Genomic DNA, 27,879 nt, shown 5'->3' with positions numbered 1-27,879 from the left:
ATTAGTTAAAAATCGGGAAGTTACATTGAAAACAACAGTGAATAAAGTTAATCGGTTTTTGCATATTGCAATATTTCGCAATATTACATTTAAATAATGCAATTTAATACAATTAATTTAAAATTTCTTTCTTTTCTATATACATGTATAACTTAATTTTGAAAATTTTGTAAAAATAATTCCAAGTTAGAAAAATCTATAGATCAAATTCTATGGATGCAAGCAATGACTCATGTCTTCCCTTGTGAAGACCCCATGAGATCCCCAAAGAAAATGCGTATCCCGTGATTGAAGGCACAATGGCGGAAGGTGATGTGGACGTCAAGACGCGGCTCGTCTGGCGAGAATCGGTAAACCGAGAACTTAATGTCTCGGAACGGACGCCATATTAGCATATCCGCGTCCAATCGTCGCCCACGTGGCAAGGGTGCCGTGGCGAATCGGGCCCGGGCTATGACATTGTCATTATTTCACTGACAGAACAAGCATGCGCGCGATTCTCCACGGGAAGTATCGCTAACAAGGGTGGGAAGAGCAGCAGACTGATCGCGAGAGAGGAAGACAGATACAGGGTGCTCGATTTAAATGAAAGCGTGGGGCCCCGATCTCGTAACGCTTTTGTTTCATTAATTTATTCTTGCTTTTCAAATAATTTATAATAATTAATTTTTTTATTTTACTAATTATCTTTATTTTTATGAATTTTATCTTCATAGATGTAAAGAAAATAAACAATTGTTATTAAATAAAGTTAAAATTTAGAAAACAAAATTCGCAAATCTACGTTTATTAAGATTGTATAGAGAAATATATTTGCTAATCTAAAAAGAATCAAAGTCAGAAGAAGAATAAGTTAAAATAAAAAGAAAAGATAAAAGTAAGAGAAAAGAATTTTGCCACGATAGAAAGTATGAGAAAGAGAAAGAGGGATGATGAAAAGAACGAAGGGATGATGGGAGTCCTCGGGGTCCCTTCATCGCTCTGTAAGGGATACAACTACGAGGTTCGGGTGCTCCATGTTATTTATCTTTATGGACCTTGGGCAGAGGGTAAGTACACTTACTTCAGGGGTGGTGAAGGGGCGAGCTTAAGCCGGAACGAGGGCGGTAAGAGATTGTTTGTCGTATTGGCCGCGGTTTCGACGAGCTTAACGTTACCCGTTTAGGGGATTTTGCAATGACTTTCTCTCAAGAGAGAGACAAGAGCCAGTTGTCTTTGTGAAAGAGTTTGCGAGGTATCTTTTACTCATAAAAACGACATAATGCGATAAGTGTTAATGTATTAATTCTATACTTTAACGTAACTTACCAATTATATCACAACAACAATTACATCACAATATTCTCCTATATTTAATTTCAAACTGTATTATTGGGATATATAATTGAGATATACATATTATATTTTAACGCAAGTATTTTAATATCAGGTGTGATTAAAAAATTGATGCACAAACCGTTTCTATAATTAAAGATTCTTTGTAACTCTTACAAATATAAATATGTAAGAGAGATTGTTTGATGTTTTATGTACTATTTTACTCGAACGTAGGGTGAAATAACAATCGATCCGGCACCCGCGAATCGGATGTCAGGGAAAGGTCTCTGAGTGGCCAGAAATTAATCTATTGCCGCGTAATCGGCTTTCGGTGATTTAGCACCGAGGAGACAAGAGGAGGATGGACGACGTCCATGAAGTAAAGAGCAAGATCGATTCTATATCTGGAAAGTCATTGTGAACTCGTATTGTGCCCAACAAAATCAATTAAGAATAATTGTTTAAAAAAAATATATATATATATATATATAGGTATATATAAAGATCTTTACGTATATGTTGTGCAAAAAGATTTTTTTATCACAGACAATATAAATAATGATAAAAATATAAAAATATACTCCATAATATATATATATGTAGGTATAAATTCCAATTAATATTTTATTAGTAACTAATATAAATCTATGAACTAATAACCTATCAGCAAATAATAAATCAAGAGGATATGAAATATTATATATGGTTTTAATTATCACGGATATTCTTTTATTAATTAACAACAAGCTAGATTACATACAGTGCTTATGTACAATGTGATATTTACAACAAAGTGATACAACGTGATATCTGGATAAATCAATTCTTATAAAACGAAACAGAACATCGATATCTCTATAATGAAGAAAGATTAATAGTTTACTATACAGACTTATATATCACATTTAATCTTAAAACAACTTCGTACACACACACACACACACACATTGCGATATCTTAGTTAATATTTCTGTCAATATTATTTCTGATAATATTTCTGACAATTGTAGAATATATCGAATCGTTCGTTAAACATCTATACGATATTTCAGTTTGTCCCTTTCTTTCAATATCGATACATCCAACTTACTTATAGTTCCATAATTTATAAACGCATTCTCTTTTGTATTAAAAGTTTTACTACCTGTATTTACACGCTACTGTGATTATTGCTGTACAGAATACTGCATAGGTCGTACTAATGATACGCCTTTCTCCTCGAGATTTCTATGAATAACCCTATTCAAAATTCCACTATATTGAATCGCAATATGAATCAAAACTAAACGATTAATTCAATCAGAAATAATAATTTGTTTTTTTTTTACTCTGTAAATGCAGATTAAAATGTTACTTCTGTATACGGATTCAGTTCTTCCAGTGACATCGGGATGCGCGAGGCGATAATTCACGTAATTTTCGGACAATATTAAGCCACTCGACGACAGCTTAACCCTATGTTAAGCCGCATACCGTCGGTGGGAGTGCGACGGGGGTAGAGAACGATAGTGGGGGCGGCTCTCGACGGTGGTTGGAAACCGGGCTGTATTTAAAACGCGAATGCGCGCAGGCCGATTCGCCGTTTGAAGTTAAATGGAGTGTAAATGGCAGATAACAAACCGGCACTGTTTCCGATTACGGCATTCATTGTTTCCTACCATTATGCGCGCTCCGACGGTTTGTGTGTGACGCGGGTTACGGTTTACGATCTATTTATTACCACGCCGCCCTCACCTCCGTACACACGGCCGAAATGCGCTTTACACGCTTGCACCACCCCTCCGCAACACGCGCAACCCTTCCGCATCCCCGACCGCCCCCTGCGCTGCTACTATCGCCACATTCGCACCCACTACACCCGTTTCACCTGTCTGCCGCTGTAAATACGCGGCAAATATTTTACTTTCTACAATACATCGTGGAAATGGAGTCGTTCGAATGGACCGTATGTAATTTGCGAGTACCTATATCGAAATACGACTGCGATTATTTTATCTCTGACAATTTTAGCACGCTGCTTTTCAAATAACTGCATGATTTTAGGATACTTTATTACTACAGTTGGTTTCGTGTCCAGAGCTACGTGTTTTTAGATTGTTTATTTTATTTATTTTTAAAATAATTAAACGTTTCTGAACAATCTTTAATATATTTTAAAGTTTATAAAATTTTGAGAATTTATATAAAAAAAGAGATAGAAATATCAAATACTCATTGTCTCACTCAAATATAAAAACGGATGTAATATGTGAGGTCTAAAAGTAAGGTTTAAAAGTACTTTAGAATTTTAATGTGTATTTAATCAATTTAATGTATATTTCAATCATATACCCAAATACTAATTATGTAGATTATCATATAGCTTAAATTTTTATATTTTTCTGCGGAAAATCGAAATTACATCTCAGAGTCTGTCTATTCTATTTGATATTTCAACCTTTTTCTTAAAGAAACGTAAGAATTATGATTTAAAATGTTTCAATAATTCCTTTATTTTCTAAAAACTATAAATTTCTATATTTTAAATTGCTCAAATTCAATTACCAAACACACACACACACACACACACACTCTCTCTCTCTCTCTCTCTCTCTCTCTTTCTTTCTTTCTTCACAGATAACTCTTATTTTACTTACTTTAATAAATTAAATTTATTTACAAATTGTTCCTACCTAATATTGACTAGACAGGGAATGTCTTCATCGCAGTGCATGAATTATACTAGGGTATTTTTGTATATGGATCGACATATCCGTAGATATTAATTGTTCTATGTAGACATTATAATTTTCTTATTATACACGTATACAATGTAAATACCGCAATAGTATACATCTATACAGAGTGTGGATTCAAGGAGTAGCCCTTTTTTGAGTTTTTTATTCAATTTCAAATCGATTTGTTCTTAACAAAAATATATGTTTATATCTTTAAATTATAAATGTATCCACTTGAATCTATTCAAATTAAATAAAAAACAATTCATATACTTGCATTCCTGAAATTTAATTCCCGGGAAAGTCTTCGTTTTCAATCGCTCATAGCTTAAAAACTTAATCGATCGATATTTTTGTTAAGAAAAAATCGATTCTAAATTAGCAAACAAATACTTATTAAATAAAAAATGCCTCTGTAAATCTGCACATTACATATATTCACGATGAAAAAGATGTGGAAAATTTGTTTAACCAAAATTACTGAGAATATGATAATATGATAATATTAAATTTATTATATATTTCTGATAGCTCGAACATTTTTTTTTTGCAAGAAGTAATGTCTCAGTTTCTCTCTCAATTTAATAAGATATAAATGGACAACAATTTCACCGTTATCACAAATTCCATAATCTGCTACGTCTCATTGCGCACCAATTCAGTTCTCAAAGGAATAGCCAGCCGTTAGAATGTCGGCTTCGATCGGCATTTTTCGTCGTCACTTACTGTGAACAGTAGTAGTCCTCCTCTTGATTTCGACCTGGTCAACAATGCCGTCGCTCTCCTTATCTTGATGGGCGGTCATATGTCTAGTGAGATGGTGCCTCTCACGGAAGCTCTCATCACAGACGGGACACCTGAGTTTTTCCTCCCTCCTCCTCCTTGCCGCCTCGCCCGCACTCTCACTCTTGTGGTGAGAGCGCATGTGGTAGACCAGGTCGGAAGTCATACGGAACGACAGGTTGCACTTGGCGCAGACGTTCTGCGCCGGTAAAGCCAGAGCGGCGAACGACGGCGGCAAGAGGCCGGCCACCCCGGCGGCCGTAGCCAGGAATCTCGGCCTGGCGAGAGCGTCCGCCATCGGTGGGAATACGGAGATGGGGTTGTAGGGAAGATTGGGATAAACTGGCGGAAGATCCGGTCGAAAAGCGGGCATCTTCGGACTGGGCACCTTAGGCGGCTGAGCAATCTGCGGGATTTTCAAGTTCTCCAACAGCCCCGTCTGACCGGCCTCTGCTCCCATGGTCAGAAAGGGGTACGCCATCTTGGTGGGAAACGGCGCATACTTGTAGCTCGTTGCACCGGGCAACGACACCACCGGCGGACTGACGCTGCTCTGATAACTCGCGCGATCATCCGGCGATATCGATGACCTCGGCGATGCTTGGCCGTCGTCGTTGAAGCCGTTCCGCTGCCCGATCAGATTTACCTTCGTGAAGGCACTGCGGGATTCCCCGTGGCGATCGGTCGCGCAGGAGATACCAGTCTCGTAAACCTTCGGGCAGGCCAAGATCGAAGAATCTGTCGAATCCGGACAGGTAGTCAGCATAGACTGATGATGGCCGATGAAGGTAGGCGGACTCGGGGTCTTCTGAAGCCGACCGCCGGTCGGCGCGTATCTCCTCCCGTCAGAATCTGGCGAAAGCCCTGGCAAGGTTGGCGTTAAGGTTCTGGGTGATACGTATGGTGGACTGAGTGAGTTCTCCGTGCATTGCAGCAATCTTCTTCTGTCTGAACCACCGCCAGACTCGTTGTCGTAGTGTTTGATAGTGAGGTTTTGCGGCAGCCTGTCAGTGTCCAAAACGTTGTCCACGGAGATGTCGTCTCGCGAACGGTCCTTCCGTCCGGTTATCAATCGCAATTTTTCGTGCTGACGACGCGCCAGGTTCTCATCGGGCGCTACGAGGAAAGCGACATCGAAGGAGCGCTTGCTAGCTCGTTGAAGGGGGTACGAAGCGTCGGGCGTGACGTCGCTGATGGACGCGGGGCACGCCGACGTTAATGCCGTCGTGGCCGGCGTCGAGGTCGCGGGGGTGGCGCGGTCGATGCCACCCGTGCGATCTTCCATTGTCATCCTGCTCGCTCCGGATGATCGACCTACGACAATGACGGTGAGTGGACAGTGAGTGCTAACGTTGCAGCGATTCGGAGTGATTGATCGACCAAAATTCGATACACTCGGCCCAGATGTCCTACATTCGAGAAGCATAAATCGGAGCAAGGCAAGTTTGTCGAAATAATTAAGAAAAATTTAAGCACGTTTTCTTCTTATTTACGCGTTTAACATCAAGTTCAAATGTTCTTGTAATTGTCATTATGAAAGTTAAGGTGATACCGGTAATGAAAGTGCAATACTTTATAAACATAAAGCGTTAGGTAAAATATCCTACCATTCCAAATTTCATTTTAGAAAAAAATTGATACACATATTATAAATTAATATACAGTCCATACTATAATCTGTAATTTATATACAATTGTGTTAGCAAAAAGTTTTTAAATTTAGAAATTTCTTTTGTTTATAATAAGACTATTATCCAAAAGATTGATAGTATAATAGTAAAAAATCATACTTAATCACATAATCGTAACATTACTATCAATCTATACTTTTTGCTATTGATATGTGTGATATAATTTATTCCTATATCTCTTTCAATAATTATTTTATACAAGTCCTTTTTTTATATTGCGACTCGTAAAAACTAAATTTTATTAATATAAGTAAGAACTGTAATATGACTATGCATAATGACATTACAAATTAGAGTACCGTTTTAAGTAATAAAAAGAAATAAAAAAGGCTTCTAGAAAAAATGTATGACTTATTTTCGACACTTGTGTATTCCGTTATATATAATCACATAAGTGACAGAATAGTACCTACTTACCAGATTGTGATGGCAAGTGTTTTCTTCTAAACACACGCGGTCTGTAAGCTATACTAATTGGACCACGTTTCCCATACCTCAGGATGGATCTTCTTCGATCTTCTCTAAGGCATCATACTGCACTTTTTCACAAGGCTATCTCGTTGAAACCAATCCTCGCAAGCACGCGAGTCCAAAATAAACCACAAAAAGCAAAATTAACACCCCCTAACGGACCCACCGATCTGGTGTACAGTCCGGGGCGCACTAAAGTGGCGAACACTCGGTGCCGTATCGGCGGTTCGCGTTAAAATGAGGGTGCTGTTCGCGCATCCCCCGTATTTAGGGGTAACCGTCGCGGAGGGTAGCGCGAGCGTGGCAGGTGGAGGCGCGACGAGGGTGGCACTGGCCAATAGCAGTGTCTGCAGCGTTATACGGGGGTGGAGCGTAGCAACGGGGTGAACATATTCGCTCGTCGGGACGCGTCTGCTAACACCGTCCAGACCACGCCTACATATTTCAGGTTCGACACATGTGCCCGGGATCGTCGTCGTCGTCGTCGTCGTCGTCGCCGTCGTCGTCGTTGCCGTCGCCGCCGTCGTCGTCGTGGGCTTTTGCCACCCCCTTCCTCTCCGTCCGACTGCCTTACCATCTCCGCGTTGCGCAACGCGTACCGCAGAATCACGTTCTGCCAGAGTGGCGAACCGGGTGGCAAAGACGACGGCGGGGAGAGGATATGACCGGGGGACTGTAATTCAGCCTGACAAACGATCTTGAATATTTTTAACGCCCGCGCCCCGATCTTCGCTCCTTTTTTATGGCCGTTTCGTGACTATATTGGACGTTCGACAGACGACCCAGGTCTGCTGTTGAGAGAAGGTCCAACAACAGCAAAGAAAGTCGTTTCAAAAACGCGCATACAAAATATGTAAAAATACTACTTAATAAAACAAACGATAGAAACGATAGAAACGTTGAAAATAATTTCATTCAAACAAGCTTTATCAATTACATAAATAAGCTCACCAAGAAGTAACTTTTTACACATTTACATATTATATTATTATTGTTTATAGTATTACTAATAATTTTCTTTCATAATTATATAATTATAATATATTTTCAATTCTGTAAGATTCTCAGCTTATTTATAATTATTTAAAAATGCTTACGTTTGCGCATTTCGAGTGCACAATTATTGAAATATGAACCATTGCGAATTATCTAATCATTTTTGTGAGATTACGTACGTAAACCTCGAAATAAGTCAAGATGGGTGGCATCGTAGTTTCATGCCGGAAAAATAACTTCCGATACAAGTGGGTGCAGCGGGCAAAAACCCGCCGCGAAGCCAATAGGCGATCAATCATACGCCGGTGATCTATTTTACCGGGCATGTGAGAGCCGTCGATTTCTTACGCGATTCCCGAGATCCCGACAAATCCTAAGGGGAACGCCGCGAGGTTAAAGGACATTAACTTCTTGATTGAGTCGGCAAAAAGTTGTAATGACTTTTCGATTGGCGCTATCCCGCGCCCGGCGAAGATTCGCAAACGAGTATTTGTGGAAGAGAACATCTCAGTTTCTTATATCTTATACACAGAGTGTCTCAAAAACAAAGTATCTTTTGTCCACAGATACTGCAAATCGGATTAAGAAAAGCGACAGGTGTCGAGAAATAAATCCGAAGAAGAATTAAGAAGATTTTGACAAATTTACATTCATACCTATATAGATAATATAGATATAAATAAAAAAATATCACTGTCCATTTTGAATGGAATTTTGTTTTATTTTGTTATATTCATGTGACGCTAAATAATAAATTTTTATTTAAAATTATTTAACTACAATTCTTTATCTACATTAAAATTCTTTAAATATTCTAATCTTAAATTCGTCACAGAACGCTAGATATCTCTGGAAAAAAAAATCATTGATGCATTTGCATTATCATAAAAAATTATAATATTGCACCAAAATTCATTTCCACGGCAATGAATAACAGAATGGTGGACTCAATCTCGGTGATTTGATAAGCTTGATTGTATCGGCAATAACTCTCTTCAGCTCGGTTCATGCACGGAATAAATTAAACGACCCGTCTCATGTGCAGCAGATAGTGCAGCATGCGATACAGCCGAGTCTAATCCTAATTCAGAGTCGTAAAGTCGAAAGAGTCATTACGACGACGTTACGTGTGACACGCGTCGCACGGCGGGGCGGCTACGAAACGTCTCTGTATCTTGGCGCAGCCATTCCTGGATTATGAACCATATTTATTGCCGATCATACAGTGCCATTCCCCGCGAACTCGGAGAAACGGCGATATACCGATCTCTAATTCCATTTTACGCCCCTCTGCTTCGCTTCGCGTAAAACAGTATTCTCGCGGAGAAGCTTTACTTCCTCCTTCTTTCCTCTCGTTCACAATGATATGATGTGTAGTGACAAGAAAGTGAAAGAGATATGTACATCATATTTATAATGTTTTTCGTTTATATACTTTAAATTTCAATAGATTACAAATTGCTTCTTTCTTAGAAATAAAAATAATAAACTTCAAATAATATATCTATGCAGGTTTAAAAAAAATATTGAAAAACACGTTAATTAGTTTAGATGATACATTTCAAGTTCTTTCCTCGCGCGTCACGTTTGTTTCCTTCACCAATTTATATCTTTTCTCTCCGACTAGTATTCTCACTAAACTGTAACGCATAAACTGAAAATTCGCCTCGCTTGGTATGCGTTCTAAATCTTCAAGTAGAAAAATACGTCGCGCGTGAGAATCTCACTTTATCACCATCTGCCCATGTTATTTTGCAAATCGGCCAGAAAGGGCAAATTTCGTGTTGCCTAATTCGACCAAGTTAAACGCACGAGCGGGCGAGCCGGCGACGCTCGACACGTGGCGGACACGCGTGAGCTGTTAGCGCCGAGTGTGAGTTCGTCGAAGGGCACTTTAACATCGACACTGTATCTGTTACGTGGGTCCACGAAAGGGACACCTTACATGACGCGTGTACTTCGGCTCGATTGACTCCTACACGGGAATGAATATGTCATCGAGCGAACATGATCTGCGTATGTATCATCTAGATATACATTACAAGAAAATTGGCAATTTGCTCTTTTATTTAAGAAAATAAATCAGAAGAAAATATTCTTAGAACTCTTCGCCAATTAGTTTGTATTAAATGTTTTATACAAATTTCTGTACATCATATTCTCTCTCCACTATATTTATAAAGTAAATAAAATAAATAAAGTAAAAAAAAAAGGTAAATCGTAGGAGAAATTCTGAAATTTTTTTAATTGCATCGTTGGATATAACATTCATATGATATGAGCTCGTTAGCATAGTAAAAGCATACTCCATGATTATTTATTTAAGCTTACTTTTTGATGTTTTTTTTATGCCATGCTTTGCGCTTCGCGAAGGGAGTAATGTCATCCGCTTTTCGCATCGCTGACGCGGCTGCATGGAGCGAGTGCACGCGCGTTTTTGTCGGGGTTGCATAGTGATAAATATGCAGCCGATGCAGTTGATGAGAAAAGGTCGTTTATCAATCACCCATTAACGCAGCCCCACCGAAAACCTGCTCGCTCCTGAGCCATATTTCACAGAATCATCGCGATTCCCTTCCGGCCGCTTTGGCCGCACGTTCGGTTTTCCATTAAAATTCACTATCCATGTTGTTCAAAAGCAAGCAACGTGTAAAAGCAAAAATTTAAATTACTGGAAAGTTATTCAATCAATATAGTAACTAAATATTGATGAATATATCGTAATAACAATTTTCTTTCTTTATATAGCAACCGACACAATTGTACATTAAAAATACAAAAAAGTAGAGCTCTTCGAAAATTTGAATATTTAAAAGCAAAGATTTTGAAACTCAGAAATCTAAGTTGTATTAAAAATGTAAGATTTTATGAAGCATATCTCTCATCTGTATCTGATACTAATTTATCTTGCTCTTTTTTACAGAATTGAGCAACACATACGAGGAATAAGAAAATACGGTGAGAGATGAGAAAAGGTAATACTTCTTCAGGAATTCTTGAAACAGGGTGGTTTTGGCCTGACAAATTGGATGTGCGATAAATTCAGAGGATTGTTGAAATAACTTGGCATGGTGTACATATTCACGGCGAAAGGAGGGAGGTTCGCGAGATGAGAGTGCGGGAGATTTAGATTTTACGGACGTTTAGGCAATTCCTTAACTTATAGTCGGGACCATGCATACGAAATGAATCAACTGCTGTTTAAACGTTCTCGTAATTTCGCTCTGTCGAAACTCTCACGAAACAAAGCTTTCGTAAAAACAAATTATTGATATAGTTTATATATATAGATATCCAAGTCAGCAAAAACATGGCACTTTGTATTTTCTAATGATTTAACAATTTCTCTCAGATGCTTTACTGAACGACAGTTAACCGACTTATAGATAAACTGTATTCGCGATGGTGCTCTTTGGGCAATGACTCTGTAACCCTGCCTGTATATATGCCACATCAGAATTATCAACGTACGCCATTCTCCGCTCACGCCCCCTTATTCCCCCTATCTATCCGTCTATCTGTTCTACGAGAGAAGTTTGTCCCGCATCCGCTCTTGTTGATATCGTCCCGACGATATCGAGTCGCGTTCTCTCTTTCTCTCTTTCCCTCCCACCCGAGTCGGCGATGGCTCCGGGGAATTTAATTCTATTCGGAGCACCGCCTAAGATGCCACCTTCGGCTCTTATCTCTGTGCACACGGTGGGTTGCGCGTGGCGGTTGCTTATGTGTTACGTGAATACCTTACCTAAATGCCGCCGCGGGAGAGACGTCCCTTGCGTACCCATTTCATGAACCAGCCACCCCTCTCGCGATGCGCGGGGGAGCTGACGGTACCGCAGCATCGCGCGAGGGAGTCGACCGAGGAAAATTAATGCGACTTCCAGCCGGGCGCTATCAGACGCCGCTATCTCGCGCCTCGACCGCGCGCCGTAAACGTGAGTCGCCTAGGCGAGAAGTTCCCGAATTTAAGCGACGGAGATGCGCCGAAAGTGCCGTGCGATCGTGGCCTCACGCGAACGGAGAACGCGCGTTTAGGACACCATGATATCTTGGAGCGTCTTTCTCGGCGAACAGTCGCGTCTGTTCTCAGAATAGTTCCATGTTCCATGATATGGTGAATTTAGTCGTTTCATTCGTTTCAACTCAATTATAGATGTTAAGCAGTGATTAGTTTTACAATTAATAAAAATCAGTTTCTTGAATGTCATATAAGTAATTTTATAAATGTGAAAGAAAATTAATTTGAATTAGATTTTATGAACTGTCCCGATGTCTTGGAGAATAATGTGTCCTGCCGACAACTGCATCTGTTGTCAAAGAACTACGTCTATCGCTACTAAGACCGACGGTATATAATGGAACGAAGAAATTAACGGGAAGGTACTAAGCTGCTCGTTTATCATAACGATGACTCGGTAGACGGAAGCGCCATGTGCTCTTAAAAGCATTCTGTTAACGCCGGTTTAATTCGTATTGATGATCCTAGAGAAAAGAAAAAGATGGGCTGACGTGTATCGACGCGTACTTGTTATTTACGAACATTACAATTGCAAATAAAGCTCACGATATTTCTGAGCTAAAGAACGAGAATCGGTTTCTATCTTCCTAATTAATGATCTGCCATGATTAACAAGTAAATACAACGACCCCTTTATTAATCGCGATTATTAATTATGTTTTAATTTAATTGCATGCGTAGTAAAATTTTATTGCTCACATTTTTTATTCTACAATATTTAACTATAGTAATAATTAAAAATTAATATATTTTTATATTACATTAATCATGTAATTGCAATTCGAAAAAACGTAGAATGTACGTAAGAATAAACACGAATAAAGGAAGAATCGTTCATTGGCAACTATGAAGAACTCCCGTTCTCTTCATTAACGTCAGCGCAGCAATTTGTCCACGTAACGTAGGTCAGAGTTCGCAGAACGGAGAGCACGTGGCAACCACTCGTTGACAGTTTTACGAGTATATTTGCCGAAATCTTACCCCGCTATCAGGGCCCGGGGGTCGGTCGGTCGATCAGTCCGTCGGTCGGTTGACTCTTCCCCTCGACAACGGCAGGAGTCGGTTGTGGATACGGTGGATGGCGGAGGGAAGGTGGATGGTAAGAGGAGGGAGTTATTAGAATGGTCCGGAAAAGATGGCGCGGAGTCGCTCCGTATTTTTATACTGTATGGCCGCTGCTTTGCATAATCCCGCACTTAGCTCGCTCGTCCCGAGATGCCGGCTCGCGCTATGCAGATCTCTCCTGCTCGCTGAAAACCCGAACCTACCGAGCGTTTCGCCGTTCCGACGAATGATGGACGACGCCGAGAGATCCGCCGAGGGATCCGCTCCTGCGGCTCCTTTTCTCGGCGGACGACGCGTTCCAGTCGGATCTATGAACGAATCGCGCAGCGATCTTTTTACAATACGAAGAAACGAATGCGGCTAATACACACGTAGGACAATTCGCAATTCAAGTGTTAAGTATTAGAATTTAAAACGTTTATCAAAAATTGCATTAATTTACTATCATTGAACATGCAATTTAGGAAACTTGCTAATTTTATCAAAATCTCAACGTGTTGAACATTAAACAAAAAAATATATATATAGAAAAAAATGTTACACGGAAATAGGAATAGATATCGAAAGAAGTTAGCTAAGAAAATTAATACGATAACTGTATTGTTGAACTATTGATAAGTCAATTCGATCATCTAAATGGTATCAAATTTTCTCAACACCAGACATCAAAGTTTATTCCTTCCTTTCGTTTATAAAATAAACGAAAAAAATTTCCATCAACTCTAAGACATAAGTAGTTTAAGGCACTTATTTATGCCACGCGGAACGGATGGACGGAGATATATCATGAGACTTCTTGAACCAATGTCGCGAAACATTTGTCACGACGTTCCACTTGCTCCAAGGATCAACTGCGAGCTCTCCGGCTGCTTGCACGGGCGGAGATGTCTCATTTGCACCGAGAAATCGCGTCTTTCCCTTACTGTCGCCCAGTCTCCCTATATCGCGTTGCCCCAGCGCGAGAGAGAGAGAAAGAGAGAGAGAGAGAGAGAGAGAGAGAGAGAGAGAGAAACCGACCGAGAAAGAGGAGCAGAGGACATCATCAATCTTAGCGCGAAAAGACTCCAGGACAAGCGGAGTGTCGTTCCGGATCTCACAGATGCGACCTTGATTCTCTTCCAAAATTCCCTAGAGATACCGACGTAGATTAAGTCTGATCTCGCGAGTAATTTGTCCGAGTCTCGGCCGGTCTTCGACATGCTGGATGCCCTGAAAGCAGGCGAACACCTGTGGTCTCCCGTTCAAGAGAAATCATGAACCACGATAGTGTTCCGATTTTCGCTCAGTCATAAGAATCTTTATTACTATATACAGTGATATTTTCGACGGTGACTAATTAAAAAATCCATAATATTCATTTGCTTACTAAGAAATTGAAAAACAAGACAAAAACTCCTAGGTATTTTAAAAATTGTCTACATAATTTAATTTCACGAAATAATAAAGTTTTTAAGATTATAAGCTTTTTCAAGGAAGACTTACCAGGAAATCTTACCACAAAATGTGATACTAATGAAATTAATAAAATTAAAGAATAAGATAGCAATATTAATTAATCAAAATTTTTTTATTAATTAATCACGAAATTTTAGACTTTTGCAATATCAAACGCGGAATGTTGGAATGTCGATACTTTGCTTAAAACTTGGCGTTATCGTGGATTTTCATCTTTCTTAATACGATCATAAACTCTTTTCTCTCGTTACATTCGAGATACATTCTAGTTATAAAATAGCGATACATCGCGAAACTATTCAGTCACGGCGGCGAATAAATCCTGTACTCGAGTGAACGTACGGCAATGGCGAATTTTCAGAGATTGCTCGCGACCGAACGCATGCATGATCGGCTGCCGGCACATATGCTCGTTCGTACATACATATGTATGTATCTCGACGTGATGCGTGAAGAACATCGCATACGTCACTCGGTTTTCCTGCGACGGTCAGGTCATATATATTCCGCGACCGAGAACGGGTTCGAACACTCACACCCTTCTGACCGATTCGATTGACGTCGGATTTTATCGGCGTATACGGCACTCTCTAGAAGTTCATTGTCAAAAGCAATTAAACGATATTACATTTCATTAAACGCCCAATGCACTCTTTATACGTACATGTCTTTCGACATTTATATTGTAAAAAAATGTCTCAAACTTTTTTAAAATATAAAAAAATATTTAATAATTAAATAATAATTTTCTGCAAAGTATTAGTATTCGCTGTATATAATTACTATTAATACAATTATTACTGTTGGTTTTCTATCAAACTTAAAATTTGAAAACCCATGCCAAACATAACTAACAATAAGTATGTATAGTTTTTAAACAGAATTACGCGCATCAAATCATAGTGATGAAACAGCTATCCGTAGATCGTAAATTCGTAGAACATATTTCGCGAATGCATTTACGCCCGAGCATATGTACGAGATATCGGGTTTCACTATCTCTTGATCCACCGATTGTCCATCGCCCCTAACAGCGCTGTCAGAAACGATCACGTTTGATCTTCGGGAGTCACCCTTGTCAACCTGATGGATCCCTTCTCGATTTTATATCGATGTAACAGGTCTAGCTGTTACTTTTACGCGCAAGTACTGAAACGTAAGTTCCACAGTGTCCAAGAAGATACATAAAATTCACTTCTCGAGAAAGGTATCACCTACATTTTCAGTGAAATAAATTCAAATCCCTGAAGACTGATTTCCGATGCTTGCTTCGCAAAGAAGGATTTCGCAAAGTTTAATGAGTAGCCCGCGAATGTTACATTCTATGAAGATTTTTACCGAGAATCCATTTAGCGGTTTATCGTCCGCAAGGACAAAGACGGCCACCAGTTGGTAGCTGCTTAGTTCCCGAAGGTTTACGCGCAGCATCCCGGACGCAGCGAGTGAGACGACGCTCGGTCACGGTGGATGCGCCAGGCTCTCCGGGAGATGCCGGGGTATAAAACCTCTGGCCCGTTGCGACGGTCGCGTTGCGAAAGGTACGGTGATTACGGTGGGCCGGCGGGGCGCGGGCAGGGTTAAAATCCAGAGCATACCTTAGTTGTCCGCTCGTAAAGCAACCCCGTATGCCTGGGAGTGCGTGCCGGAGCTATCTCTTTCTCCGTTACGTTCCGTCTCGGCGATGCCGGATCTCACTCCATCTCCTTCCCTCTCGCTTCACGTCTACGCGAGTGTTTGTTAAACGAGAAGGAATATGCATGAGATAGGAGAAGAGAGCCGGCGGCGGAGTTATGCTACGGTGATCTTAACGGTGGACGCGACCTTAAATATGTATATGCGCCACGCTGCGAAACGCGACAATCAAAGACTGTCCAGAAACAGGAGCCAGTAACGGCTCGTGTGAGTTTGATACCGTTTTAGAGCGATTCTCGTTCAGGACACCGCCGCGAATATATAAATATTCTCGCTACTAGATTTTGTTCCCAGAAAAGAAACATTCGTGAAATAGATATTCTTTGATGACCAGTGAAAACACAATCGCGAATTTTGCGAATTTTAACATGTAAGAAAATAATTATACGAACATGTTTCATAACGGAAATGCTGAATTATTCCGACCCTTAGAACAATCTAGGATTAAATCTATTGGATCATCTCCTAATCCTCTATCTGGCAAATCATTTAACTCATATACGGATTTGTCGTAATCTCGAAACGATTTCTCGATGATATTCGAGATAAAAAGGGGTCGGCACATTCGATTCTACAGGTGAAACGACCGATCGTGGTATCTCGATCGTGGATCGTGCGTTTCTGCCACATGGGGATGCGTGACTAGATACCGCCTGCCGAAGAACTCCGCAGCATATTCTCGTAAACATGCATCACGAGCGTACACGAGTATGCATATACGTAGGACATATGGTGGTTAGCACGGTGCTTGGGCCCCCATGAAGCGAGGAGGGCCTCGCTGAGACTTCGGGGGGGCTTTCACCCCCTCGCAGTACCATCGCGGCCACCCCCTTCCCTCCGCTCGAGAGTCCTCATGAGTTTTCAATGAGATTAGCGGCCCATCTGTGCCGAGACCGACCCCATCGTCATCATCGACCATGGACAAAGCTAGTCAACCTGCTCACTGCCCGTACGTTCTCCACGGGGGTCGCTACCGTTCTCTTCCCCCCGTCACCCAACTATTCGGTGTATACACCGTACATGCACTTGCCGCACAAACTCATCTCCGCGCTTTTGCCGACCGGCTCCACGTTGCGTGACGATTATAGAAAATACCAGGTTTTTAGCCACCCAGCATCATATGGTCGCATTTAAAATCTTCATTGACCACATCCCTCTCCCCAAATGTCTTTTAACTCCAATACATCGGTTAAAAACGTTATAGCATATCGGATATTTAAAAAGCAAATACATTTTGCCGAATTTCATACCAATACACAGTAAAATCGTATTGCAGAAAAGTCCATTTAAAAGCGAATAAATAAATGTATTACTACGTACTTTTTGGAAATATTGTTTAATAATTTTTTTATATTTTTATTCGTGACAAAAATAAATCCAACTAGAATGCATTTCGAATGTATAGTGGCGAGCATTGAATAAAGCCGCAAAGCAGACCGATTAAGGAGCGAAATGGTATCGATCCCGCGTAAGGGGGTACCGGGAGCTTCGGATCTGGGTCCATGGTAGCCCATATGGAGCCTGCCCAGCGCATATGTTACGACAACGCCGCTAACGACCTGCCTTGGGCCTTCGTAATGCTAAACTGCGGTTCGATCCGCACCCCATGAAACTAAGTAACCATTCGATTGTCATTGGTAAATAGGTAATCATGACAGCATCGACTAGAGCCTCCTTAGGACGCGCGGATTTTTGCCTTCTGGACGATCTCGAATCACAGAATATCTCCGATTTAATCGGTAATATTGTATTTCAGTAATACTTTTGTATCTGAGAAGCAGAAAAATATGTTCAGATCTTTGAATTCTGCAAAGTCCTGAATTATGTCCACTTTTAAGATAAATTGAAGAAGCATAAACAAATATCAGAACGTTTCGATTAAATTTACTTTATTTTCTAATTTACAAAGCTTGTTTTCCATTTTTACACAAATTTAAAAGGAACAATTAAATATAAAAACCAATATATTATTCTCTTCTGCTTTTCAGATACGAGAGACTGTCTCTTATACCTATCATATCTATAGATTTTATTTAGTTATATTTTTTCATTTCTTTAGCTTTTAGTATTTTATATTTCTATTATAAAATAATTGCGAAACAAATATGTTAAAACATTCGATGTTTGACATTGCAAGAAAGTAACCGAAGGGAGAGCCTAAACACTTTGGCCAAGCAAAACCCCGTGACAATCCTACCAGCTACCCCCCCGGCTTTTTTGCCAACCTGCAAGGCTAAACGAGTTATGTATTATGCCAAGGGATAGCCGAGTGGGGTGGACTACTCAATACCAGGTTGTATGTCCTGGTCGTGCCATCTGGCGCGCTATTATACGAGTATTTTAATTTAATTAACTCAGCTCGTGCATCGATCGATCGATATTATCGGCGCTCGCGCGCGGATTAAGCTTGTACGTGGACGGTCGACGATTTCGAATCTGCCGTTTAATTAGGATTTCGGGCGTCGGTGCGAGCAACAGATTTTATGGAAACGAACCGCGTTCCTGGTCTGCCGAATCAGGCCGTGCCACAATCGACCGTTTATTTCGATACTTTCCGCTGTTGGGTAAACGTCACCCATTCGGGAAAATCCCTCTTCCATGTGGCAATGATTTAATATCAAATAACAAATTTCAAACCGATTTACGGTGCTTAATAAAACAGACCGACTTAAATATTACAAATTTTCATGAAATTTATATGATATAAAAATATTTGATTTTTCTATTAGAACTTGACGCAGCTAGAAAATTATTTCTTTTTTAATTAATATAATAGGTTTTTAAATTTTACTATAAAATATAGTATAGAGATATTTTCCCACAATATTAATATATCGTAACGCAATGGCATTGTTGAGCAAAATATCGCAAAAGAAAATCGTGCTACGTGTTAACATCAAGTACTCGGCTCATGGTTGGATTTATGGTTGGAAGTATCGAGTCGCTGGACAATCGATACTCCACCTTGGCGTATTTACGGCATATTTGCGGCAGCGCGAACATGGCTCTTTGTCATAGACGAGTGATTTTCGGATCGGCGGCAGCGTGGCCCCGAGAGTTCGAAAGAGCTGGTGCGCCATTGTGCTTCTCTCGCCGGGGTCATTGTAAGCGACTGTACCCTCATCTCCACGTTGCACACAGTGCACTTCCCCTGCTCGTGCATCTGTCCTCAATCAGCGGCCTACGAAAATGGGATATACACGTCTTCGTCGGCGTGAAACTATTGACCTACCCTGTGTGCGAGGGAGCATTCCAGTCGTCGCCGCGAGGGCGATAAATAAAGATCAACGGGTGACAAGGCAACTCTGTGTGATTTACAGCTTTCAATAACTAACAAATATTTTTCGTTTAAAAAAATGTTTACGAACGCGATGAATTTTTTTACAAACAAATTTAATTTTTACATTGCCATATATATTTAAAAACTATCCAAATTGCTTTTATATTTATTTCAATGTAATAATACTGAAAACTGTGGATTGACAATCGGAAATAGATCGCACTAAATTTGCTCAAACGGAAAAACTATCGGAAACATAAAGAAAATGTACGGTGACGTATATAGTGACCCTTGTAGGGTCAAAAACATCCCTGCCAGTAGATATTAAAGACTAGGGGCAAACCAGGACGACATGGTACTCGCGAAAGAATGGAACGCACTTAACTCGGGACTGCTTAAACAGTTGTTTGATCGGCATTATGTATTAGCAGAGAGAAAAGCAAGAGAGAGCATGTGGCTGGTGCCACCGCTTATTAACGACGCAATGTCGGGAGTTAGTGGAGTTACGCGAGAATACACTCACGTTGAATTTTTTCACTTGACCGAAGGAGGAGTGCAACTGAAGTTCAACTAAAAACTTTTCCTAAATCTGAAACTATTAATGTTTATTTAATATAAGAATCGTGTTTATCAAAACTAAGGATCTAAAACATGATAACTAAACACAAAAAGGAAGAAACTTAAACTGCAGGATGCAAAAGCATCTATAGCAATAGATGATGAGTCTGACGAGAAGTGAGCTAAGAAAGCGTCGGCGGATCCATTCCAATGCGATCGCTATTGTCGAGCATCCGCGCGCCGCGCGACAACCAGGTATAATATTCCGGATATTAAATCGCTTTTAAATCGGCTTAGCGTTAACTAGTGGCACTTTAAGCTGCCCGTTGAAATGATTATCAGGGCTTCCCATTCCGTCGAGAGAGAACCGGCTAGCTGTTATCGCCCGTTGATTAATTGTTATGCAATATGACGTCACACACGCCTACCCGACCTACCCGGATTAGAATCCCGCGGTGGAGCATCACACGGTGGTGAACGCCGCGCCGGCCCCGCGGCCCGCCTACGCACGTCTCCCTCGGTACAGCGCGCGTTGCAGCATCCCTCTTCCTCTAAATCTCGCCATATCTGTACGTATGTGTGCGTGTATGTGCGTGTATCATCGCGCAGGCGGTTACAACACGGAGGGAGCGGCGCGAAGTTTCCGCGGCTAATCCTACGAATTTGAGCCAGCCGAACATAGGATGGCTGATGAATATTGATACCGCCGACTCGACGGACCACCTCGCACCTATACACAGATTTCGCGTGCAAGCGAGCGACCTACCCGCCTTGGCTCTTCTCGATTTTCGCTTATACCCGAGGAGGGAGTAAAAATGCAAGACGCTCTCTTTTTCTCTCGCTGATTCCTGCTGCTACATGCGTAAAATGCATAACATCTCGCGGATAAAAGAGAGATTACGAAGATTACTGTTGTTCATCTAAGAAGAACTTCTTTTAAAACACGCAATATCTAATTTTTATGAGATAAATTGCATATATTGGTCAAATGGAATAGTGTCTGATTTGTTAGAAACTCGTAATTTCGTATAATTAATTTAATATAGAAACTATACGAGAAACTACATTTAATTAAAGGAAAATTATATTTATATAAATAAATCGAAAAAGATTAAGTATATAAACGAAATCAAAGACACATTCTCAATAAAGATTAATGGTTTTTTTTCAATCACGAATGGCAAGATTCTGCCCAGTTTTTTTAATGAGCGAACGAGAGAAGTAACTTGCGCTTAAATATCTCCAACATTGCGACACGTTGCAATTCGCTTTGAAAAGCCAAAAGCTGACGGCTCGTGGCTCGATGCTCTCCGGTAACCTTGCACCATTATTTCCCTAAATAAAAGAAACCATAAATCGTGGGTGCACAAGCCCGTGGAGGAACCACGCCACGGCTCCATTATATCTTTCACGATGAACGGTGCCCTTCTTCGTCGGCCATTATGCCACGGAGATAGTAAGGAAGCAGCCACCCCTTTATCTCGGTAGACTCTACGGTGAGAGTAATGCGCGGAAATCAAGGGTTAATTCCTCGGCGTCGTAAAGCATTTTATCTGCCTCCAGTAGTGTCGCCGGAACGAGAAATATTCAAATATGGCGATAGACGATAGAACACATTGATTGAGTGCTAAAGAAATCCGTACCGCAGGTCTCTTTTACGTATTTATGTGTATGGCGATTGTAAAACTTCATCATTTTTTAATGCTTTTAATGCATAAAAAGTTAGTACCTACTACTTTTAAAAATATTATAATATTTAAATAATTATTACTTAAAAAAATATTAAAAAAAGATCATGCATTCTTGTAGTAAATCAGATCGACATGTTGCTACATATGATGGTTATTGTCTACAAAAAAAAATTCAAACGACCCATCCATCGATCGCGAGAAAAAGATTTGCTTACGGGAATAGTACGTTACAATGTGCACGTGTGTGAATGCGGACATATCATGCGAAGACCTTTCGGACCTCTAACACCTGATCCCTACTAAAGATCCTATCGAGAAAATTGGATTCGGTGTCAGGGTGACCGCTGAAACGTATAAGCAGCTCGTAAAATACATTTTAGCGCACGAGCGCCTCCGCGTCGAGGGATTAAGCTTTATGGTTAGATAAGGATCCTGGATTCGCTTCCGTGCTTCTCGCGCCCGCCGGGCTTCTATCCCTCGAAAAATAATAACCGCGACAACGATCTTTCGAGCAGTCCAAACGAATATTTTGCGGATCAGAGTCCGTCCCCGCCCCAACCTTTTTTTCCTGGCATGAGAGCATGAAATGTTCTCCGCAATATTCCGAGCTGTGCTCGATGTGTCTCCCGAAAGTTAATGCGAATTGATCGCACAAAGTTGGAACGCAAGGACGTGAAAAGCACGATTTGGTCGAGCAAGTATCGAATATGACTCTTTGATTTTAATCTCCCGTCTACGTTCAATTTCAATATCGATATAGGATTTAAAAAAATTCGACAAAGAATTTTGCAAAATTTTGTACCCTGTACAAAATCACGAAAGCTAATTATGTAAAAGATATTTTACATATGCAATCTGTGTCTAATAATAAAAATTAATAACTATCTAATTAAAAGCAATATTTAACAAATTTAAATAACAAATTTAATAATTGTTTTTTTAAGATTTTAATTTTATCGATAAATCTATAATAAGTATTTTTTATCCTTGAGAAATCATCATTATATTGTCTCAGTCAGCCAATCGTTTCGATAACGCCACTCGACCTTTTATCGACAGGAGAAAGACTAGATTGTCACATTTAGCACTTCTTTGTAGTGTCGTCGCGAGGGCATCCTCAATATTTTCTTACGAAGTGAAATATCGTCTCGAAAGTCATTCTTCTCCGAGTAATGGAGCCAATTCAGGTCAGCGAATTGCCTTATTGACGGGCAGGCTGGACGGCCGGAGGGACTTTCAGTGTCTCAGATGGAACGCAAAATCGAGTTACGGCCAACGCCATCCTCGTCGTCGTCGTTGCAATAAGCGACGTAGGCGATGTATCGAGGCGATATATGGCTGTTACATCGCCTAAGTAGTTTGCGATCGAGTAGATCGATTGACCGATTGAGCCAATATTATCTATCGTTCTCTTACAATACAATTAAATATAAATTGAAATAGTTGTCCCTAACAAAATAATATCTTATCTTTAAGAACTATTAAAGTCAAAAATAAAATTCCCTCATAAAAAAACAATCAATCCCTTCTAGCATATATAAAGTGTATTCTACGTGTGATATTAAACAATTCCTATCTATTATATATACATGTATGTAATTTACAGAAATTGTTTGTCTTAATCTTAAGATCCATAAAGATTGTTTTGTTTTGTTTTGTTCTTTCAAACTTAAATAGCGGAACTAGCTTCGTGTACACTAGTAGCTACATTAGCAGCTTTGAATCATGTATGCGTTCCGAATTATTCGGTAGCTCGGTTGTATCAAGAAATTGACAATAAGAGGGCGAGAAAAATGAAATTGAGAAGCCGGTCGAGCACGTTGGCCGATAAAATGCTACCGGGACGACACTCGGATCTCTCAATGATATAAAAAAGTGCCCTCGGGGGGTAGCGACAAGGCGAAAAGGGGGTTGGTGCGGAATAAGGCACGGCGACGTTTATTCGGTCGGACAGGAGCCGAGTGACCGAGTCAAGTAGAACGTACAGCTTGGTCACAGTCCGTTTGATCTAATAAAATGGAGCAAGACCCAGCTATCCTTCTCCAATTTTCCCGACACCGTGCGATTTCACAAGAACACCGTCCAATTTCGTCAGAACGCGCGTACTTTTTAACATGTGGGATAATATCTCGATATATATATATATATAATATATATATATAATCAATTCTATAAATATATTGATGACATCTTATTCATTGGCATAAGATGGCACAAAACATAATCACACAGGAATTAATGAAATATAGAGAAAGTGTCTTTTTACCGCATCTCATTTAACGACAGATGTCATCTTTAACCAATGAAAATGTTGAGTCATTTGTCTCTATTTTGCAAAAAATCCTCGATATTATATATCTTTACAATTAGATCTAAATCAAAATTTTGTTAAATAAACTTCTAATTAAAGAATATTATCTGTTTGTGTGCATCTATAAAAATTAGTTTGCAAAAAGTTTCTTATTTAATAAATAAAAATATATATTAAGAGAGGTAATAGCTTTATAACATAAAATCATTGCAGATTGACTCTCGTCAAATAACGACCTAAAAATATAAAATTTAAAAAAAAATTTTAAACTACAACGATTACATAATACCGAAGTCCAATTGACTCAACGTAAGGCGTTCTAATTTCATGAAATAATGCTGTACTTCATTTATAGTTGAAACAGCGCTTTTGCCGGAAGCTCGACACGACGCACAAGATCGTCTCTTGTCGCGCTGCAACGATTTTTTTCTCCTCGTCAGCGTGCTGTCCGATATAATCCGCGCTTGATCAGATTAAACGTTGCACAGGGAGAGGGAGAAAGGGAGTGAGGGAGCGAAAGAGAGAGAGGGAGACAGAGGTAGAGGCGGAGGCAGTCACGAGGGTGTGGCGGTTTGCTAGAAACCACCGCGCCGCAACCATCGCCATCGCCACGACCACCGTGTCGCCGGATGAAAGAGGCTCAAACTCACCACGCCGTAAAATAACATTGTCCCGCGATACGGAGCAACGAGGAGATGAGGGGGGTGAGACGATGGCGGTGGCGAAAGGGATGGACCGGGCGAGAGAGAGCGCGCGGCGAGTAATTTCTTTATTTTCTTCGCCGAAGTCCCGGCGTACTTACGTTAAGTACCGCGGAAGTGTAGCGGTTCGCATCGCAGGCGAGCCGGCTGCGAAACGGCGCGCGCGGTGTAGCGTCTTTACGAAAAACCATAAATGAAAGTAAGAAACAGTTAATTTGTGGATTTTACATTTTTCTAGCTCATTAACGTTCCGCGCGTCTATAAGTCGTCTCGATTGTATTCGCGATTCTGTCAAAATGGATAGGGACTTCTGTCTTAAAACGCTTCCTATTCAATTTCTCTCATATTCGATATTGTCATAATCTCCAAGAAACTATCGATTTAATTTTAATACAATTAAATTTATTCTGCTTCCATAGCCTTTTGATCACGAAAGACTGTAACGCACTGTTCTGACTGCATCGAATTTCTCTACATCTGTATGCACGCGAAAAAATACAAGCCTTCACGCGCGAAGAGGATTACTGGCGAAGGAAAAGTTCGACTACGCTATTGCGACGTGGAGGTAGAGGACAGCGGGACGTAGTGGAGCGAAACGCGGAGAGGGAGGAGGGCAGCAGCGAGGGGGATGGCACGGGGTGTAACAGGGTGTCGGGGCCGGGTTGGAGATTACGGCGGGACAAGCAATATTAAGCGGCCAGGAACAAAAAGACGATCCACCACGCCGGATTACCCGCGATGCACCGCGTTGTCCCGTGAAATTGATACGCGAGATGCTTTTTAACGGGAATAACGGTGAGCGCCGTCGCCGCGGATCTCCCGCGGACCTACCCGCGGAAATATTCGACGCGATTTAGATAACCCGCCGGCGCGACGCGTCGGGAACAAAAGAAACGATTTGTACCGACCGCCGAAGAGGCGGGTAACTAATGAGGAAAGTCTGAAAATAATTAGATCGTTCGTCACCGAAGCGGAGGTTTTTGCGAATTAGCACCGCGATTTCGTTGTATAATCAGCGTCAAAATAGTTGAGACATTTTTTTATTTGATAATATCATTAATATCTGTGCACTTATTCTTATAGTAAATAAAAAATAACACAATAGTAAGTTTATAACATAATAAATGTATTAAATGGCATATTGGTGTATAAAATAGAAAAAGTATTACATTAATATTTCACCAAGTATACCTGCGTGATAAATACGATTATTACTAATTATTAATTAATAAATATTGCTATTTAAAAATATTTCTAATAAATAAGTATAATAAAAAAATATTTTTTTACTATGTATTGTGCGTCCAGTCTTGGCAGACACTCCCATGAGAAAATGGTTGTTTCGAGGCAAAGTTTGTTACGGGCCAATAAAATGAGACCGCTGGGGCGGTAATACATAATGTTTTACAACATATCTCTTCTACCTGCTCTCTAGTCGGCACACGTAGCGAGGTTTATCTAAATATTGCCATAGGAAAAAAGAAGCGACTCTGCCTGGGGAGTCGCCCTATCGGTCGCGTGGGAAACATTATTCTGCAGAAGCGGGCGCGAGGTGCGATCTCTAGCATGGCGCGAACCGATTGGGCCCGAGTAAAATTTTAATCTTTTAAAACGCGCCAAGATTTGCACGCCTGCATAGCACGCTTCGCGTGATTCAATGGCTGCAAAGCCCGATTTACATTCTTAAGCCCTTGCGTTAAAGCTACGACTCACGTACGCCTTTCGCGTAATAGTAATCGCATTGAATAGGAATCTATGAAAATTATATTGCGATCGCAAAAAGAATAAAAATACTATTTTAGAAAAAAAAATGTAAATTTTTTATTTAATTACACAAAACACTTCGATGAAATTGTAATTACATCGAAAATGTTCTATAAAATTAGAAACTTTATATGCATTTCTTTCCAATGCAATACCTTTTCAATTATCTTAATTAGCGAGAAAAAATGTATCCTTGTAGTAACATTATATAGTTATCAATTTAGCTCCAATTTAATAAGCAATAAGCATTAGTATCTAAAAAATTGAAATTTTTAGTTATAATAAATATTTTATAAAAATATTATAAGAGATGTGAAAAATGCGTGCAGTATTTAATTTGAATAAAAGGGTTAATAAGAAACAAAAGCATAGTGAGTAGTGTTGGCAAGGGCACAGGTGTAAGCACTCACGAAAGATGGAAGTGGAGTTCCTTTGTTCCGCCGCGCGAAGGAGGGCGAGGAACGCGTATCCTATTTTTATCGGGAGTCGCATATATTTTCATATCCGAACGAACGGCACGGGAATATTGTAATTTGCATCGGAGACGGCGGAAAGAACTAAGTCGTGGACCGTGTAGAAGAGTCGCGGGGAACGGGAGACACCGGCGGAATCGGCGGGGTATGCAAATGCGAATACACGGTGCGTTCCAAATCTTTAGATCTGGACGAATAACTCGGAAGTGCCGAACCAACCCTCTTTACTTTCCCATATCGTCGCCAAAAATACGCGAAAGATTCAGTCCGGGAAATTTCGTTATGCCCATAACTTGCTTTTCGTAACGAGATGCCTTATTACAAACACTGGCAGCTTCACATGTCCAGACATAACATAATAATTTGAAATATTTATCGATACTCACATAACAAATAATTTGAACTAAATCTTAATCCTTTTTATATTTAGCATTTAGTTTTCTTTTAATCCGCAACAATAAAACCGTGATATTTCTATACATTCATCGATTATTACGCGGAATCTATTTCACACATTTAGTTGACTGTTGTCTCAGTTCGGGAGAATACAAGAACATTGTAAGTACATAAAACGGGGTGGAAATGTCAGGCGACGGGTGCAGAAAACATTTCTCGGGAGCGGACGACTGTCGCGACGCATCAACCGCGGCGCGAGTCTGAAAACCATTATCGGCCTCCTTCCGCCCTGCGCATCGCCACGGAAAGGACCGCGAAGGATTTATGTCCCCAGTGTTTTGTAACGATCGGCTAACGTCGCTACGTTGTTACAGATCGCGGCGCGGTCGTTGCAGTGAAGCGTCACGGTGCATCGCGCGCGCGTTCCGCGTTGTCGCGACTCGCGCGAGAAGAATCGGTAAATCCAATAAAGGGTGAATAATGCCGGGCGTTACCGAAGT

General features: G+C 40.5%; 1 protein-coding gene and 1 long non-coding RNA gene across 2 annotated transcripts in view; both read right to left on the bottom strand.

Annotated features, from left to right (window-relative positions):
- LOC139811270 (uncharacterized) overlaps positions 1-27,879 on the bottom strand; it is a 42,464-nt gene that overhangs the window by 4,615 nt on the left and 9,970 nt on the right. The window lies entirely within an intron of this gene.
- Positions 2,040-7,198, bottom strand: LOC139814273 (uncharacterized). The gene is made up of 2 exons (XM_071780420.1): positions 6,926-7,198; positions 2,040-6,131 (listed from the first exon to the last, which is right to left on the bottom strand). The coding sequence occupies exon 2, from the start codon at positions 6,106-6,108 to the stop codon at positions 4,753-4,755; it is 1,356 nt and encodes a 451-aa protein (XP_071636521.1). The 5' UTR covers positions 6,109-6,131; positions 6,926-7,198; the 3' UTR covers positions 2,040-4,752.

The sequence above is a fragment of the Temnothorax longispinosus genome, chromosome 1, assembly GCF_030848805.1.
Source record: "Temnothorax longispinosus isolate EJ_2023e chromosome 1, Tlon_JGU_v1, whole genome shotgun sequence".
NCBI lineage: Eukaryota > Metazoa > Arthropoda > Insecta > Hymenoptera > Formicidae > Temnothorax > Temnothorax longispinosus.
The sequence above is the reverse complement of the archived record's forward strand: the minus strand, read 5'-3'. Positions and strand labels throughout refer to the sequence as shown.

Bases quoted from the DNA above. Each gene is read 5' to 3' on its own strand.
- LOC139814273 (XM_071780420.1), bottom strand. From the start codon at position 6,108: ATGACAATGGAAGATCGCACGGGTGGCATCGACCGCGCCACCCCCGCG.